Source organism: Vigna umbellata, chromosome 3 (assembly GCF_029865625.1).
Source record: "Vigna umbellata cultivar VRB3 chromosome 3, Vumbellata_1.0, whole genome shotgun sequence".
In the NCBI taxonomy this organism is placed as follows: Eukaryota; Viridiplantae; Streptophyta; class Magnoliopsida; order Fabales; family Fabaceae; genus Vigna; species Vigna umbellata.
The window spans coordinates 94528-112207 of record NC_142167.1 but is presented as its reverse complement, the minus strand read 5'-3'; the positions used below and the strand labels follow the sequence as shown (position 1 = coordinate 112207).

At 32.4% G+C, this 17680-nt stretch overlaps 4 protein-coding genes across 5 annotated transcripts; all 4 read left to right on the top strand.

Moving 5' to 3' along the window:
* Positions 1 to 177: 177 nt before the first annotated feature.
* LOC124842503 (uncharacterized) lies at positions 178 to 1090 on the top strand. The gene is made up of 2 exons (XM_047319004.2): positions 178 to 511; positions 592 to 1090. The coding sequence occupies exons 1-2, from the start codon at positions 208 to 210 to the stop codon at positions 885 to 887; spliced, it is 600 nt and encodes a 199-aa protein (XP_047174960.2). The 5' UTR covers positions 178 to 207; the 3' UTR covers positions 888 to 1090.
* An 802-nt stretch (positions 1091 to 1892) lies between these two features.
* LOC124842490 (protein EARLY RESPONSIVE TO DEHYDRATION 15-like) lies at positions 1893 to 4349 on the top strand. 2 transcript variants are annotated; one of them, XM_047318988.2, is made up of 3 exons: positions 1893 to 2046; positions 3211 to 3580; positions 3937 to 4349. In XM_047318988.2, exons 2-3 carry the CDS (start codon positions 3229 to 3231, stop codon positions 4095 to 4097), a joined length of 513 nt encoding a protein of 170 aa, XP_047174944.2. In that variant the 5' UTR covers positions 1893 to 2046; positions 3211 to 3228; the 3' UTR covers positions 4098 to 4349. The 2 variants fall into 2 exon arrangements, with proteins under 2 accessions (XP_047174944.2, XP_087966898.1); XM_088110772.1 differs by lacking the exon at positions 1893 to 2046 and having other exon boundaries at positions 2115 to 3580.
* A 3536-nt stretch (positions 4350 to 7885) lies between these two features.
* KOB1 (elongation defective 1 protein / ELD1 protein) lies at positions 7886 to 13430 on the top strand. The gene is made up of 11 exons (XM_047319003.2): positions 7886 to 8400; positions 9200 to 9349; positions 9480 to 9532; positions 9915 to 10023; positions 10143 to 10277; positions 10405 to 10449; positions 11097 to 11284; positions 11367 to 11508; positions 12305 to 12351; positions 12460 to 12547; positions 12758 to 13430. Exons 1-11 carry the CDS (start codon positions 8032 to 8034, stop codon positions 13037 to 13039), a joined length of 1608 nt encoding a protein of 535 aa, XP_047174959.1. The 5' UTR covers positions 7886 to 8031; the 3' UTR covers positions 13040 to 13430.
* Positions 13431 to 14115: 685 nt separating this feature from the next.
* Positions 14116 to 17264, top strand: HCF153 (high chlorophyll fluorescence 153). Its single transcript, XM_047319014.2, has 2 exons — positions 14116 to 14457; positions 16818 to 17264. The coding sequence occupies exons 1-2, from the start codon at positions 14194 to 14196 to the stop codon at positions 16974 to 16976; spliced, it is 423 nt and encodes a 140-aa protein (XP_047174970.2). The 5' UTR covers positions 14116 to 14193; the 3' UTR covers positions 16977 to 17264.
* The last annotated feature ends 416 nt before the right edge of the window (positions 17265 to 17680 follow it).

Here is a 17680-nt window from a genome sequence, read left to right as displayed (position 1 = left end):
TGATGTGCATGAAACAGAAAACAGAGCGAAGAGTGAGAGAGAGTTCCATTTCCCAGAAGTAACAAAAACTGTAAACACATTGTTTTGATGATCGAAATCCAAATGCGTGCATGTTTGGTTTGTTTCTCTTGACCTCACACAACAGAACAATATAAGAACCCCTCCAATGGTTATCCCAAAGCATTCCACAAGAAAAGAACTGCAGAAATGGAAGACATGATGAAAAGCAAACACCTTGTGATATTGGGGATGATTGGAGTTTTAGTGTTTTGGAGTGATGTTGTTGTAGGGCAGTGCGCTGACATGAAGGGCCTCATAAAGCAATGTGGCGTGTATGTTGTGAAGTCTGGTCCACCGATGAATCCCTCGAGAAAGTGTTGTGAAGAGATAAAGAATGCAGATGTTGAATGTGTGTGTAAGAACTTATCCAACCAAATGCTGCACCTTATTGATATGCAGAAGCTTCATCATGTCGCAGACTCATGTGGAAGGCCAATAACCAAGTGTGGAGGTATATATATATATATAGAATTGAAAAAATGTTTTTGGTTTAACTTGGTAAATCTGATACGAATTTATTGACTGAATTAGATGAAGATGAAGTTGAAGTTGCAGATGGACCTAAAACTGATGATATAAACTGGCCTCCACAATTTATGGAATCCGAAGATCCACCTAAAACTGATGATAGAACACCTCCAGAATTTATGGAATCCGAAGATCCACCTAAATCTGATGATAGAACACCTCCAGAATTTATGGAATCCGAAGTTCCACCTAAGAAGCAATCAACTCGAAGGCTTTCACCCATAGTTCCAGCTAAATCGAATTTGAAGTCATCTCCTAAGTTCATGGAAACTGCAGATCCACCGTCTGATACTGATTAATCTTCTTTCTTTTCTTTTGCAGCTCTGTTACCTTCCCAATGGACCAACTTATTATGCCTCTATCATCTCTTTTGTAACCTCGTACGCTTTAATTATTATTACTATAGAATAAGTCAAATACACCAATGTAATCTTGTATCACTTTCATCTTATATATCAACAATCATCATAATTATCTATAACACTAATGTCAATTTGGATTCTCTTCTCTGTGTCTTATTCTTCTCACGTGTTTCAAAATACATTCATGAATACTGATGTTTCAAAAAAGACTTAGTTAAAAAAAATTCTTTTTCAGTAAATACTCTTACACTTCCTGGGTTAGAAACATTTGATTTGATTGTGGTTGTTGTAGTGTTTAATGTTTTACATTTTCATTACACCCCATTAAAGTTATCATTAATAATAAAATTTAAATAAACTAAGTAAATATAAGATTAAAATCTACATTAAATAGATATATTAAAGTTAATCTTTTTCTTAAAATATATGAGAAGGAAAAAATTGGATGGATGACAGAAGGATCATTACAATATATATTTAATAGATACCATAAATTTCGCTCATGAACAGTATAACTATTATATTTACTACTATTTACTTTAGCTCATTCCTTTGTATAAGACACTTTTAATATCATATGATATATATATATATATATATATATATATATATAAAAAAAAATAAATGTTGAAGAATTAAACAGTCCAATCTCATAAATAAAAATTTTGAAAAAAAAATGAAGAACAATCAAACAAAATTCACAAACCTTAGTTCCAAGATCTTTATTTTAAAATATGGATTACTGTGCAACCGCCCACAGCTAATTTCTACCAAAGCCACCCTTATCTTGTCATAGCCTCGAACGTTACTACTCATAATTGAACCTTATCTGAAAATATCTGCTCCACCTGTTTCTTGTTCAACCGTACGATCAACCCTTTCTCTCTCTACCGTTGATCACTCTTGTCGCTTTCGGGCTACGTGTCGCCTCCACTTTTTCCTAACCTTAGCTTCGGAGTTCCGAAGCTCGAGGCTGCTGTCCCTTTTTCCCTTTATCACTTTTTCCCTGTCGTTATTTATCATCATTTGTGTCACTCTGCAGTTGTGATCTTTCTTCGCAAATCAACAACGTCAGTGTTGGGTACCCTGAAACTAGGTGACCATGGAGCATCATGTTTTCTTCATATGTTTGTGTTCACACCTGATGGGTGCAATTTTCTCGTTCAATTTTCATGCGTGATCAATTTCTTTGTTCTGTTTCTTTATTACTTTAAATGGTGTATTTTGATCTAAGTTTCAGGGCTTAGACTAGATCGTGCTTTTTGTATGGATACTAATTTAAAGATTGTATTTTTTTTTACTGGGTCTTATTCTGATGCAGTTAGACTACCTTGCACCGACCTTTTCTTTCAAGTGAAGGAACCCTTTTTATAGATTTTTTTCTCTTTAGTTCTCATATAGTGATCCTATTGTGCATAGCGAATTTCGTTTGTGTATGTGTGCGGGCAGTACTAAAAGATTGGATTTTTTTTTGTTGTTTTTACTTTATTCCTCACTGATTTTGAGTGGTGGTTTCTTTAATTTCTGATTTTTTGGTGTGAGTAGGTGAGAGGGGGCTTGATCTTGTAAGTTATCGCTGGCTATGTTGTTTTGGTTCTTTTGATCTCTGGTTTGATTGGATATATAGTGTTATGGGTTTGTTGTACTTGTGATGGTTTAATTTCAATCAGAAAGGTGGTGCTCTTGCTATTTACAAACCATGAGTGGATCATGTAGTTGTTAGTTCAACTGAATGAGTCTCTTACAGTGGATGCTCACTGGGTTTATTTGATTCTGCGATCTGTTTGGTATTCTATTTTCTTGTATAAATTCCTGAAACTATAGATCTTCCCTGCACTACCTTGTTTTTAGGAATCGAACTAAAGGTGAAAGACTTTTCCTTTTTCTGAACTTTTAAGTGATACTGCATTGGTATATATCAATTCTCCATCTCTTTCTTTTGTGATTATGCCTTGCTGGACCATTTTGAAAAGAAAAAAATACTTTTCATAAATCAAAATGCACCTCCAAGAAAGTATTCATAATTGAAAACAAAAACAAAAATCTTTGAGGGCTTAGTGTTTTCCTAATTGGAAAATTGTAATTTATGAAAATAGTTGTTAAAATATGTCAAATGTTATTGATACGGTATGGATAGTCTCAAATGTTGTCATTAATATGTTGAGTAGTGTTGAATATATCTATTAAAAATGAATTATAATTTTCTAATGCATGAAGGACAGTCATGTAAATTGATATTTTGCTTTGATGTACTGTGTAGATTGACTGTGAAGGTGTGATGGCTTTGGTCTCTGGAAGAAGTTCTGCTCTGAACCCAAATGCACCATTGTTCATACCAGCTGCTCTTCGTCAGGTTGAGGATTTTTCACCTCAATGGTGGGATCTTGTCAAATCCTCAACATGGTTTCGTGATTATTGGTTGAGTCAGCATAAGGAGGAAGAGTTTGAAGAAGTTGCTAATGACTCTACTAATGATGATATGGAGAATATGCTCTCAGAATCTTTTGATCTTGTCATGGAAGAAGACTTCAATGTTCTAGAAAAGGAGTTTGAGCAGTTGGTGATGTCCTGTGAATCACAAGATCATCCTGTTCAGGATAATCCTAATGATGGGAAAGTGGCTACTCATGGTAAGCATTGAAGCTAAACAGCCAACTGATCTGTGACTGTTTATAGAAAATCTTTCAACATTTTCTTGTGTGCTGGTATACTTACATGACTTAATTTTTGTTTCAAGCATGCCATGTTTTATGGTCGTATTGAGTGTCTTTCACTAGTTTATAAGTATACGGTGAATAAACCTATAACTTGATAATCATATTATTCATATGTTATGCTTATTCTGTATGATGGTGGTATCATTGTGAATTACTTGCAACATGATTTACTGCTATTGGAAGGATCTTTCCTTTTGAATGTTACATCTTTCAGTTGGTATTTACCATAAGATAGAGTAACTAGAATGTCTAATTTGTTTCTTAATCAGATCTTAACAAGGATGCTAAAGCCCTTCTTATTAACATGACACCAAAATCACCAAAGGAAAGGGCTCCTAAGTCACCTTCAGGGCTTGCAAAGCATAATGAGAAGCCAGCACAGCGTGTGAATGTCAAGGGTATGTCTCACAGAATCCACCAACCTCGTTGAGGAAACATTTGAAGGTGATAGGTTGGTAGCTAATGTTACTCACTATAGCATGTGATCTCTGGGGAAATAATTTTTGTATATAGAGGGTGCAGTGTCTTTGTTATGCTCTTGTTTCATGGTGTTGTATATTTGATGGAGCCCTAGGAACTGTAGGTAGGGGAGACTTTAATTCTGACAAGCCAAAATCCTTGAATGTCTATGGCTGATGAAACTTAGTATCATTTTCAATAAATGTTACATGGCATGGAAGAACGTGTGCTAGTGTTTGAGGTGTCTTAGGTTCAATGAGTTGGAGTGTAAATTAAGTGATTGGTTTAAAATTTGTGTTGGAGTGTAAACTATAGAAAAGAAACAAATTTTGAAGATAGTTTTTTTAAATATAATTTAAAATCAAGAATTTAGTGAATATGAGATTAAACTTATAAATTGACATATGTATAAATTATTTTTAGTTTATGGAGAAAATACTTTAATCCTTTTGTTCATATAAATAATTTATTCATTTGTGTTTCTTCTTTTGTTATCCAAAAGTAACTTATTTATTTGTGTTCAATTAGTCTAAAACTAGTTTTTTTTTCACGTTTTTTTTTCACGTTTTTTTTTCTTATTTCTATTCGTTGAAGTCATTTATATTTTTAATTAAAAAGATTATGAATTATGAATATTATATATTTTAAGAAATAGATTTTCGAAATTATTATTTATACTAATTTAATTAAATAAAAATAAAGTTTTTAAAATTTTTATATGGGATGTAGATAATTAGTTCAATTTTTTATGGATATGAGTTAGTCGAATGTATAATTGACCGGTATCCTTTCTTTTCGAAGAAATTTTGAATACATAAATATATTTATTCATATTTCTTGAATTGATATACATACAAGTCTTAAATAATTAGGCTTCCAAAAGAAATTTTTTATACATGAATGCCTCTGCCCATAGTTCTTGTATTGATTTACATACGTGTCTTAAATAATTAGGTTAATAAGGAGAAAATTAGTCATGTATTCGTCTATAAAAATAATTGAATTTGATAGAAAAAGAATAAAAATATGAAAAGAACTTTAATATAAATTTTGCATTTTTAAATTAATAAACGGCTTTTTTTTTAATCATGTAATAAGAAAACAGTTTCTTTATATAATAAGAGTAAAGATATAACCCAAAACTTAAGAGAAAAAATCACGTAGTTCAGAATTTTAATGTTTACATCCACCAATAACCAACAAAAAAGTATTATTTATGTAACTTTTTTTGCAAAAATTATAAATCTTAATATATTTTTTTATGGATAAATTGTAAACTCTTTTCTTACAACTTCATGTGGATAAACTATAAATTTTTTCATACAATTTTTCTAGTGAAAATTGGAAATCTTTTAATAATATTACATAATTATCCGAAACTGTTATACTCTCAAGATATTTATTGATGTGGAACTTTGAAGAACACCTGTTAAAAAAATCAACCATCTTTCCTTCCTTTACCAATAGCTGAGATACTCTTGTTGACAACTTTTACATTATTATTATTATAAATAACTCATTGATATTTAAAGTAAAATCCATTATTAACACTATTCGGTCAAATTAATCACACATGCAACAATAAATTATTGTACAAAAATAATTATCAAAACTAATTTCATGCATTAACAAAATTATTGTACAAAAATAATCATCAAAACTAATTTCCTTCCAAATGTGCAACACCCAATATTAATTTTTTTCAAGGTCTTTTCCTCTCTTGATATAAAACTAAGCTTTGATATTACTATTAATAATCATATAATAGAAAAATAAATTTTTCAAGGGGAAGCACACCAATAATAAAAACAAAAATTTAAATAAAAGCACATAAAGATCATCTACATGTAACTAGTATATGGTTATAGAAACTACCGAAGTTAAGAAGATGTAAGGTAACTATGTAAGTAAAAGAAATTTCTCATTTTATTAATAAAGTGTCTTGTTAAAACATTTTTGGCCAAAACCATTATTAGGAAAAAAGATCGAACAAGAAAAGTTACAAGTGTTTAACTATTTACAAGCATCTAACTCAGTTAAAATTTCAAATGGTAACATTACAAGTGTTGGGTATAAGTTGTCCTAACAAATGCTTTAGTTTGTAGACATCATTGCCAACATCTTTAACTACTTAGAAAGGTCTTTTCCAATTGGTGAAGAACTTGTCATCACTTTTTCTGGCATTACTAGTCATACACCACACTAAGTCGCCTTCTTTGAACGTTCTGAGTCGTAACTTGGAATTGTACCTTATGGTCACCTTCTACTTAGTAGTTATTCATGGATATTCGTGGATTCAGGCTTTCTCACGTTTCTCAACCAATAAGTATAAGTTGATGCTAAGACAGTTCTTATTGGGCTTTTCTTCATATTGTTCTCATCGAGGTGATAATTCTCCAATTTCCACTAGGATCATGGTATCAATGTCATATACTAAGTTGAAATGTGTTTCTTTAGTCAAAGACTAAGGAGTGCACCTATATACCCACAAAACTTACAATAAATCTTCCATCCACTTGCCTTTGATTGAATTTAGTCTATTTTTCAAATATATTAAGATGACCTTATTAGTACCTTTAGCTTGCCCATTTTATTGGTGATGCTTTATCGAGCTTGTGATGTTCTCAATGTCAAGGTTGACATAGAATTCAACTAGACTCTGATCTACAAACTGTCTACCATTATCACTGATGAGAGTATGCGGTACTTATATTGACATACTACATTTTTTTCAAACAAACTCTGCACTTGCTAAGCAGTAATCGTTGTTAGGGCTCCGCTTCAATCTCATTTACAATATAATAAAAAAATAGTTAACTAATAATATTAAAACATAAAATAATAAATAATTAAATTAAACTAGGTAGGTTGGTGAGTCAATTCAACTCACCACGAGTCCAACACAAATGAGTCAGGTTCTAAGTGAACCGGATTAAAAATTGGTCCGTATACAAAATTTTCATTTTTTTCAAATTCAATCCGATTCAAACCATGGTAGGTTGGATTGATCCACATATTCTAACCCATTTTGACAACAATTGCTAATGTTAGTTGATAAAAATATTCTTGTATGTTTTAGTTTACTATACATGTGTAAACATAATTAATTTTTTTAAAGTAATTAATTGTAAATAAGTGTTATTATATATCATTATCAGTATATACTTTTGACACTAACCGATAAATATGTCTTATAATTAATTTATAACATCTAATTTTATTAAAAGAATCTGTCTTTAAAATATTAATCACAAGAGTACATGCTAGTAGATTGGAATATGAATATAATTTCAATAAAATTAGTAATGTACAATTTGAAAATTATGAAATTATTACTGTCTATAGTTTTGACTAATTTTTTTGAAAGGACATTTTTCTTAACTTACTGTAGATACTTATCTAAATTTAATGTAGATATTAATTGGTATTTATGGTAGATATGAATTACATAATAATAACTTAAATAAGTTTTTTTATTTGATTTAATTGTTACATATTAACGTAACTAAAGATTTAAAATATATTTAATCATTTTAATTATTAATAAAGTTTAAATAAAATTAAAACTATTATATTAAAATTACAAATTCTTTACTATACTAAAGATAAAATATATTAATACTTATATTATGTATTTTAAATTTTAATCAAAATCTAAAAATTAATATAAATATGTAAAACAAAAAATAATATAAAGTTAAGAAACTAAACTTCCAATGCATTTAAATTGAAGTGACAGTGGAAGATGTTTTGACCCCATTTGTTTTGTTTTTCATATTTTTAAAAGGAAAGCTGTACACACACTTCAGACAGTTGACACCTTCCTTACAGTTAAGTCACGTTTCCTGCGTTGTGACCACCGTGTTGGGTGCGTGCCAACCACCGCATCCACCGTTACCACCACCATGCCCCTCCACAACAACCACCACCTCTACGCTTCTCTCCGTTCAACCCCTTCATCTTCTTCTTCTTCCTCCTCCTCCTCTTCCCATTCTTTCATCTCCAAGATCCTCCTCCTCCTCACTCTCCTCCCTGTCTCCTTGGCAGCCATCGCGTTCATCCTCCAATGGCGCGGCGGCGTAACCGATCCGACTACCCTCTCCTCCCCCGGTCGGTCCCACCAATACTTCCCCGGCATGGAGCCCTCTGCCCTCTCTCATCTCTCTCACTCCCAATCCCACTCTGACTGTGTCAATCTTGGCCGCGTCAATTCCCCTTCCTTCCCTTACTACCACAACTGGAAGCTCGACTTTGGAGCCTCTCTCACCCCCAAGGTTCCTTCTTTGCTCCAGTCATTCACTTCCCCCTTCATTCGTTTTTCTAATTTCTTTAGAATTAGAGGGTGTTACTATTTTCTTATTTTTGTTTATTGTGCCTGTAGTTTGAACTAAATAGTAGGGATTTTCGATTTTGGCTTTCTTTATTATTGCTGGAAATGTCTGTCGGGGTTGCCTTGTTTTGTCACTGCTCTCTACTATGGCAGCTATTTGAAGCAAAAGGGTTTGCTTCATGGTGGGGATTTTTGAATTTTGGGTTTGGTGAGTTAGATCCGGGTTGAGATGGATTTGTTTAGAGTAATTTGTGCTAGTTTTGGTGTGTGAGGTGAGGTGATCGGTGTGGGGGTTTATTTGGGAATTTTATTGGTAATTGATTATGTGAAGGTTGATTCTGAGGATGCTTTTGTGTTATTGCTCTTATTTTCAAGCGATTTTATTGGTAGTAGTTGTTTATATCTTTACAGTGCTCGTTGGAATGATGATTTGAGTTCATTCCGCTGATGGGTTTGATTGCGTTTGAGTAATGCTGCGAATGAGATCTGTGTTTTTTGCTTTTTTGCTTTTATGTGATCTGAACAGTGCTGGGTGCGTTGTTTGTGAATTGAGAGATTAGTTGCAAATTTTTATGTGAAAATATGGTTGATAAAAAAACGTTCTTATCCTTATTTTATTGAAAGAATTTTTTTCTCATTGTTCATTTTTAGTATGAGAACTTGCTTTGCTTTATCTGTACATATGTCTTGGGAAGTATCCGTGTTGCTATTGATTTGATCCACTTGTTCTTCTTGACGTGCAGATCTGTGTTACGACAAGTACATCTGCGGGGCTTGAGCAGATTCTACCATGGATGTTTTATCATAAAATCATTGGTGTGACAAATTTTTTCCTTTTCGTGGAGGGGAAGGCTGCTTCCCCTGAAGTAACAAATGTCCTTGAATCAATTCCTGTAAGTAGACAGACAGTATACTATCCATCTCAGGAGTCGGGATTTGATTGTTTTTTTTTATATGTTTGGCCTTCCTCCTTTCTCTTACATAATAATACTATTATAATTTCGTTTATGTTGTTTAAACCAGGGTGTAAAGGTTATATATAGAACAAAACAGCTGGAAGAGCAACAAGCTAAGAGGTAGATAAATTTTTATCATTTTCTTACAGACTCTTATGTGTTCAATTGAGTTTTTCAATTTACGGTTGTAATAGAATAATGTTCTTTGGAGTTTCTTGATTTGTAAATGGTGATATATGGAAGATGCTTTTAAGCATAGTAGTTTGATATTTCAGTATGTCTGTAAATGGCTTGTAATTAATCAAGTTTTCTTTTTTCTAATGATTTTTGGTCATGATCATTACTATAAAATTTTATTTCTTTTCCAAGCTCATTTTATACTGTTACTATTCTTGTTGGTATTTAATTTCTCTTTTGTCTTCAGGATACTTGTGATTCTAAATTGTAATTTTTTAAGAGATGGTTTTGTTATGCTAATTATTTATTTTGTTGGTTGCATCAGCCGTATTTGGAATGAGACCTGGCTGGCAGGTTTCTTTTATAAACCATGCAATTATGAACTTTTTGTGAAGCAATCTCTCAACATGGAGATGGCTATTGTGATGGCAAGGGTAATGCAAACTGTTTTGTTGCACTAATCCTTACTTTTCTCTTTTTTGAAAAAAAATTATGGTTTGGTTTGTAATTCAGTTCATCAACACTGTTCTGCTTGTTGAAATTGAAATATCAGGATTCTGGCATGGACTGGATTCTTCATCTTGATACAGATGAATTAATACACCCTGCCGGTGCTCGGGAATATTCTTTAAGGCAGTTGCTGCTTGATGTTCCAGCCCATGTTGACATGGTCATATTTCCTAACTATGTGAGTAGAATCTGCAGATTCTTTTTAATTGCTTGGTATTGATGTATATTTCATTGTATTGGAAAAGATTTTGCTATATTGTTTGCTTCAATTTTGTAACTAGTGCTGCCGTGATTATCCTTTTTAGGAGAGCAGTATTGAACGAGATGATATCAAAGAACCTTTTAGTGAGGTAAGTTATGAAAGCTGTACACAGTCATTCTGATAAGTGTCTAACTTAATGCAGCGAATCTGAAATAAATATTATTTGATGGATACGATCGTATTAAGCTCATCAATAATATTTGTGTAAATCTGTTTGCAATGCTGTTTCTTTCTTCAATTAACCATGCTAATCGTTTTTGGATTTCCAAAATTGAACAGACTAGTTCATTAAGAAAAAGTAATGGATTCTCTATATCTGTACAGTTGACAATCATATCGTACTGACAAAGCTGGTTTTACTTGAATTCCTTTGAGTTCAAAGTTTGAGATTATAACTCAAACTGGTGCATCGGGTCACTGTACTTTAGAGGGGATTAAAATCCTTGAAGTTTGGGATTTGTCATGGCCAGCATCTATTTATTGCTGGGCTGAGAATAATGTTGGACTCACATAGGTGGGTTGGATATGGTTGTGAAAACTTCAGAAGCTTATTAGTCAATGAAATTGTTAACAAAAATTGTTACCAGGCACCAAGTTCAAGACATTAGACAAAAGTTAGCTAAATGAAAATTTCGAACCCGACTTTTAAGTAAATATTGGATAAGTGATCAGTACACTGCAAAAGTAAACCTAAATTATAAATTTGTAACCTCTTCTCTTGATCTGTCAAAGCAGGTATCGATGTTTAAGAAGAATTATGATCATCTTCCAAAGGATACATACTTTGGAATGTATAAAGATTCTGTACGTGGCAATCCAAACTACTTCCTGACTTATGGAAATGGAAAATCAGCTGCTCGGATACAAGATCATCTTCGGCCTAATGGTGCCCATAGATGGCATAATTATATGAAAACCCCAAAGTATGATCTTTGAATCACAAGACATGAGTGTATCCCTTGACATTTTTGTTATTTCCCTGATAGTTCTTCTCAATTATGCTAGTGAAATCAAATTGGAAGAAGCTGCTGTTTTACATTACACGTATGCTAAATTCTCAGACTTAACTTCTAGACGTGACCGCTGTGGTTGCAAACCTACAAAAGAAGATGTCAAAAGATGCTTCATGTTAGAATTTGACAGATCTGTAAGTTTCCAGATTTTATTATTTGTTGTTATTCTTTCTCCTGTTTTGTTCAGGTTTCTATTTTGTCAGAAAACAGGATTTCTTATGCCAGTATGTAGAAGTGTGTGTCAAGCTAAAAAGATTATGACTTGATATTAGAAATGATTTTTTTATGATAGAAAAGGTAAATCTTTTGTTGAAAGTTTATGATTGTGTATTTAAAATGTGAATCTTGATGATTAAAATAGATGGATGAGATTTGTAGGGTAATAAGAAATGATATTATATTTTTGTAGTAACTTAATAAGCAAAAATTATAATCATCACCTAGGTATATGTATAAGCTATTCACTAGCTATTAATATCCATTCTATAGTGCTTGAGCTTGACTTATTTGAATAATGGAGCATTTTTAACTTTGTTAGTTTAGCTTATTAAACAAGACGATTGAGCACTTAACAAGCCGGAGTTCGATAATCCACAAATAGTTCGACTCATTTATACTCCTATTGGTATTTAGTAAAGCTTGGACTTAAGTTCTGTTATTAGCGAATTTTGGTAGAGTATCTGTTTTTCTAGTCTGGAAGATGTGACGCTTGTGTAATTGTAAGGTCGATGCATTGTGATCTGGTGGTCACAGGTTAAAGTATCACAAATAGCCTCCCTGCATTTGGGATAATGCTTCCTAGGGCTGACCCTCATTAGATTCAACAACGGAGGAACCTATTGCAATGAACTGCCTTTTATACTTTCTGGTGTTGTAATGTTAACTTGTATGTGAACACTCATTCATCCTAATACACCTTATCAATTTCAGGCATTTATCATTGCTTCAACTGCAACTGAAGATGAAATGCAGAAGTGGTATGCTGGCTTCAGCTCTTCCTATTTTTATATGTGCTTATCTATCCCTTGTTTTAACCACTGTTATTGATCTTCCAAAAACATTTGGGTCTTTGCTTGTTGATCCAGGTATAATGAGCATGTTGTGTGGGGTGATAAAGACCTAAAGCTAAGACTTTTGAGGAAGGGAGTATTGACTCGCATATATTCTCCCATGGTAAGTGATAAGCATTACGGGTGTAGTGTTAGGGAAGATAAAGAAGGTTAACGGTAGTGAACATTAAATATTCTTGCAATACGTTGACCCAAAACCCTATCTTAAGGTTAACATAACCTATTTAAAAATTTTCAAACAGTTAAAGGACTTACAAAGTAATTCAACTTCTTTTTACGCTCCAAACTCATTTCCTCATGCACTGGTCTTCAGGTCATAATCCAAAGTTTAAGGGAATCTGGAGTCTTCAGTTCTGTCATAGCATCAGCTCCATCCCTTTCCAAAGAAAACTTTCTGCTGTCAATTGATAGCAGTAATTCATCAAGAACCGCTGGCTCTGTAACCCTCTCCTCTAGAAAGGCTGGAAGAACCAAAGAATCTCAAGCAGCTACAAGGAAAGTTTTGTCTATTGAATCTGCTGCATTTCATGAAGTGGCTGTGCCACCACTGTCTCCCCCTGGAGTAGATGACAATGATCTAATTTCACACAATTGATCTCTCTTTAAGCACCCTTCCATTCAAGTATCATTACTATCCTTCCTTTCAACGCCATACTGAAAGAATCTGCAGGGGAAGGAAGAACAACTTGGTTGGTTTTTCTGATTATCCGAGCTTTGAATATTTGTGGTGTTTGTTGCTGCTGTCCAAATGCCGATTGTTGAGTGTTGTCAGTGAAGTGGATGGCCCTTGATGAAAACAGTTAGACCTTATTCAGTGAATTTTTTGTATAGAAACCTGAATGCCATTAATATGAATTGATTTTTTATGCCCTTTTTTAAGTCCAGATACTAAGATTGAGACTAGGATATTCGAATGACATTTCACTTGTATTAACTATTATTCATTGTATTATACGTCTTTTATGCTACACAACGATTTCAAAGCATGTGAACTTCTCTGCCAACCATTTCAAAAAGAATATCTTATTTCAGTTTGTTTATTTGCAACTATTTCATTTTCTCTATAGTACAATTAATAAATTAAATCAAATCGATTTTAAAAAGAAAAAAAAGTTATGAGTTTATCAAATTAGTTCTCTATAAACGGTATGGTGAACGAAACTAGTATCGTGTGTATATATATGTCTATATATATATATATATATATATATATATATATATATATATATATATATATATATATATAATTTTATTTTGGTGATCTCTTTATTTAAAATATTATTAATTTTGATAAATATAAAAAATAGTAATTATGCTTTTCATTTTTCCTTTTTGTTTAAATTTAATTCAGTCTTTTATTTTAAAGAATTATTTAGTTATTTATGTTCTAAATTTAATTAAATTTGATCTTCCATTAATTTATGGACTCTATTCACATAATTAATAAAGTGTTAGTAATACATAATAATTAAAAAACTCTTTGTGAAGAAAATTAATATTTTATAGCTACAAAATATGAATTTATTTTAAATTGAGTTCTATTCCAATAAACCCAATGTTAGTATAGTAAATGCTCGTATCATTGAATGATAATAACTTCAAAAATTGAAACAATATTTGTCAAATTTAAAAGCTCAATTAACATATTTCCATATATAAAAGGGTCTCTTTCAATCAAGATAAAAGGAAAAAAGAGATGAACGAGAAGATAATATAATACCGAAGAGGAACAGAAGCATCGTCATATCCATGGCGACTTTCTTCAGCGTCTCCAATCCAATCTCTCAACCCTCCTCATTCGCTTCTTTCAGTGGCGCGCCCTTCTTCAACTCTCCGCCGCTTCGCATCCACGCCGGCAGCCGGAAACGGAGAAGCACGGCGGTGGTCGCTCGTGCGGGCCCCAACACCAAGAGCATCCTCTTTGCAATCGCGCTCCCTTCCTCTCTCCTCGCCGTCACCATTTTCTCTGCACTTCGAATGGGCGATAAGCTCGACCAAGACTGGCGCGAGGAGGTAACCTTTCTTAATTGCATTTGGATAAGACTTCTAGAAAATATTAAAATCAAAATTTATAACACGTGTTAACATCTCTTATTCCAATATTTTAATTTTTTATTAACAATTAATAATATATTTTAATATTATTAATGGACTTGCTTAGTTTTGAAAAACTAAAGAATTAAGTGTGAATTACATTTTTGTAGAAATAAAAAATTGTAGAAGTATCGTTAATTTAAGTTTAAATTTATTTATGGATTGAAATGGAATAATCTTTGTGGAGAATTTAAAACTTTCAATTACTTCTTTCTACACAAACGACTTTCGAAGTATGAATTAAAAGTATGAATTGTGTAATTGTTGTAAGTGAATCATGAAGCTGGAATAAAGGATATGTGCTATTAGTAGAATGTTGTCCAATGTCGTCCACGTGTTTGACGAAATTCCCCGTCTTGGTTTTATGCAATTCTGGTCAGTTACTCACTGCGACAGTGTAGCATCTAGTGTAATGGGCATGAAATTAGCAGTGCTGTTTCTTTTAGCAAGACGAAATTCCCCAAATTTTAAAAGCTTTATTGATATAATAGTAAAAGCAAAGAAATAATTCCAGGAAGGCAAAATAAATCTTGCATTCCTTAGGAAGGTAAAGCAGTTTATGAAATCTTTTCATTCTTCACCTGCAAAGATGACTATTTGTTAGAAATTAAGGTAAAGTTGTTTATAAACTCTTTCATTCTTTACCTACTAAGACGACTTTAACTGTGAGATTCGTGCGAGCCAAAAAAAACAGACAGTAATGTGGTTTTTCTGTTCTTAAGAGTGTGGTTCTCTTGAGATGGAAAGAATGATATCCTTGGAAAGTTGAGTTTGTACCTCCAACGATAGGTTGCTGAGTTGTCGATGAAGATCGCCGAGAGATTCACTTATGAAAGATTTTCCAATACTAAACGTTAGTAAGATTTTAGAGAAATTATAAAATGTATGGGTATAGAAGTGAATAAGAGAATTAAGTGAATACTCTATGCATGGTTAATTTGTATTTATAGGCTTTTGCGTCCTTGGATTGGTTACCGAGTACTTGAAGTTTGTTACATTATCTTAATATCTTGAGTTAAGGTAGGTACATAAATCCTCCAAGGTCATAAGTCATGAATGAGGTGCATGTGGACGATTTGGTGAATAAATGAGTTTCAATTTGAGAAATTGATTCCGAGGTTGTATTTTCAGAACCATCGTTTGAGATTGAAGCTTTACGACCTTTTATAAGATTGAGTTTTATTCCGCTTTACTAATCTCATGTTATTTAAAAGTCGAGACCATGTCCAATTTAAATACATCTTCCTTTTTAACTCTCCAAATTTCAAAATAGACAACTATTCAAATGCGGTGATTGATGTTAACAATATTTTCTAAACATATTTGAGATTAGAACATTATTACCATGATGATAAATATACCTTCACTTAACATTCCAAGGCGCCTTTCGAACGATCACCATGATGTTGGTGTAAAATATTTATCAACTTTATTGATGATTAATCTTTTTTGAAGAACTTGACTAACTATTTCTTATAAATAATCATGTTATTTCCAACTACAAGACTCAAATTTAAAATTTTATTGAAGGGATTCAGGCCTAGTTTCAGTCAAATTAACGAGATGAATCTACAATAATAAGGGTGTGGTATTAAGTATTGTAAGAGAAATTAATTCATAAACAAATAGTATTATTATATTTCACGGCAGAAAATGAATTATCGTAGGAGTATTAATAACTCTTTTTCATTAAATTATAAGATACTAGTTCGTATGCTTCATATAATAATATAGAAATGAATTCGTGCTGCACAATAGGATTGTTTGTTGGAATTACAAAGTTTGGTTGTTTGGTTTTTTCTTGTTTGGTGAGCTTATATGGCCTCAGATTCTGCTTCTGTTAGAGTGTATTAATTGCTGTTAATGGCGCGACACTCAAGTGAGAGAATTTCTTAGTTAGACAGAGTCAAATGACAGTTGACAAGTGTAATTATGTATATGCATTCCTTGAACATCAGTTTGCTTGCTAGGATGGCCTATGCAACCTTGCTCATCTCAACGTGATATGTTCTTAATTTAGCACGAAGTCTTTGCTTGCACCTTGAAGGACATTGATATATGAGATTCTATTTGCCAATCCAATAAAGTATACAAAAACTGCTTGTTACTTTACTCACTTTTTTAAGTTTCTAACCTATCTAGTGTGTGGAATTGAAGACCAATTTTTTAGTTTTCTGTCTTCGATAAATCGTATGCGGAACTGGAGATAGGAAATTGATATTAGGGGTTAAAAAGGGTTATTATTACACTTGATTTGTTGACATCTTTCACAATATCAGATGGCAAAAATGGAAGCTGCAAAGGAACTTGATGAATATGACGACAGCGATGATGGAAGTCAAGATGACAGTATGGAAACTTACGTGCAAGAAGAACCTGCCCTGAAAGAAGAACCTACCCTTCCACATACCCGCAACAGACCCAAAAGGGAAGCTTAATTTTCATGTTTATAAATACATATTTTTATGTAGGATGATCTTGCTGCAGTAGATAGATCAACAATCTTTCAAATGTAGAGGGAGTGGGGAGGTGCCTTTATTTTGAAAATAACAATAAAAAGGTATGCTAAAAACATTACGTTTCGTAGTTTTCACACTTGAACATGTAAGCGCAGAAAAATAGCTGTTTCATTCTCGATCTTAGCAAAGACTATGAGCAACCGCAAATCCCTTTGTAGTTATTCCCCAAAAAATATATTATCTCACAGAAGTCGTATTGAATTGTCAGCTACATTGTGCCAGTTCTTGTTTGTTACAAGTGGATGACTACGAGTTTCTCATTGTCTTTACTCCTAAATTAATCATCGTTTATTTAATTTAAATTTAATTATGACTTGAAATAAATGGATGAATTTGGTTAACCCTATCGTGTAATGCGGTAAATAAATATATATGACTTATTTTGGTTTATAAACTCTGTTTATCAGCTTAGGGAACCTTAACGCTAGTTTAGGTGTTTTTCTGCATCAAAGATCATGCTATAATTCTGAAAATTATGTTCGAAAGGTTTGTCTGGCATTCTGTTTTTTCTTTAAATCAAATGTTTATTTTCTTAACAAGATTTGTTATGCCTTAATTACCAAATCATATTTGTCATTGTAATTTAACTATTGTACATGATATCATATTAACATTGTTAAATT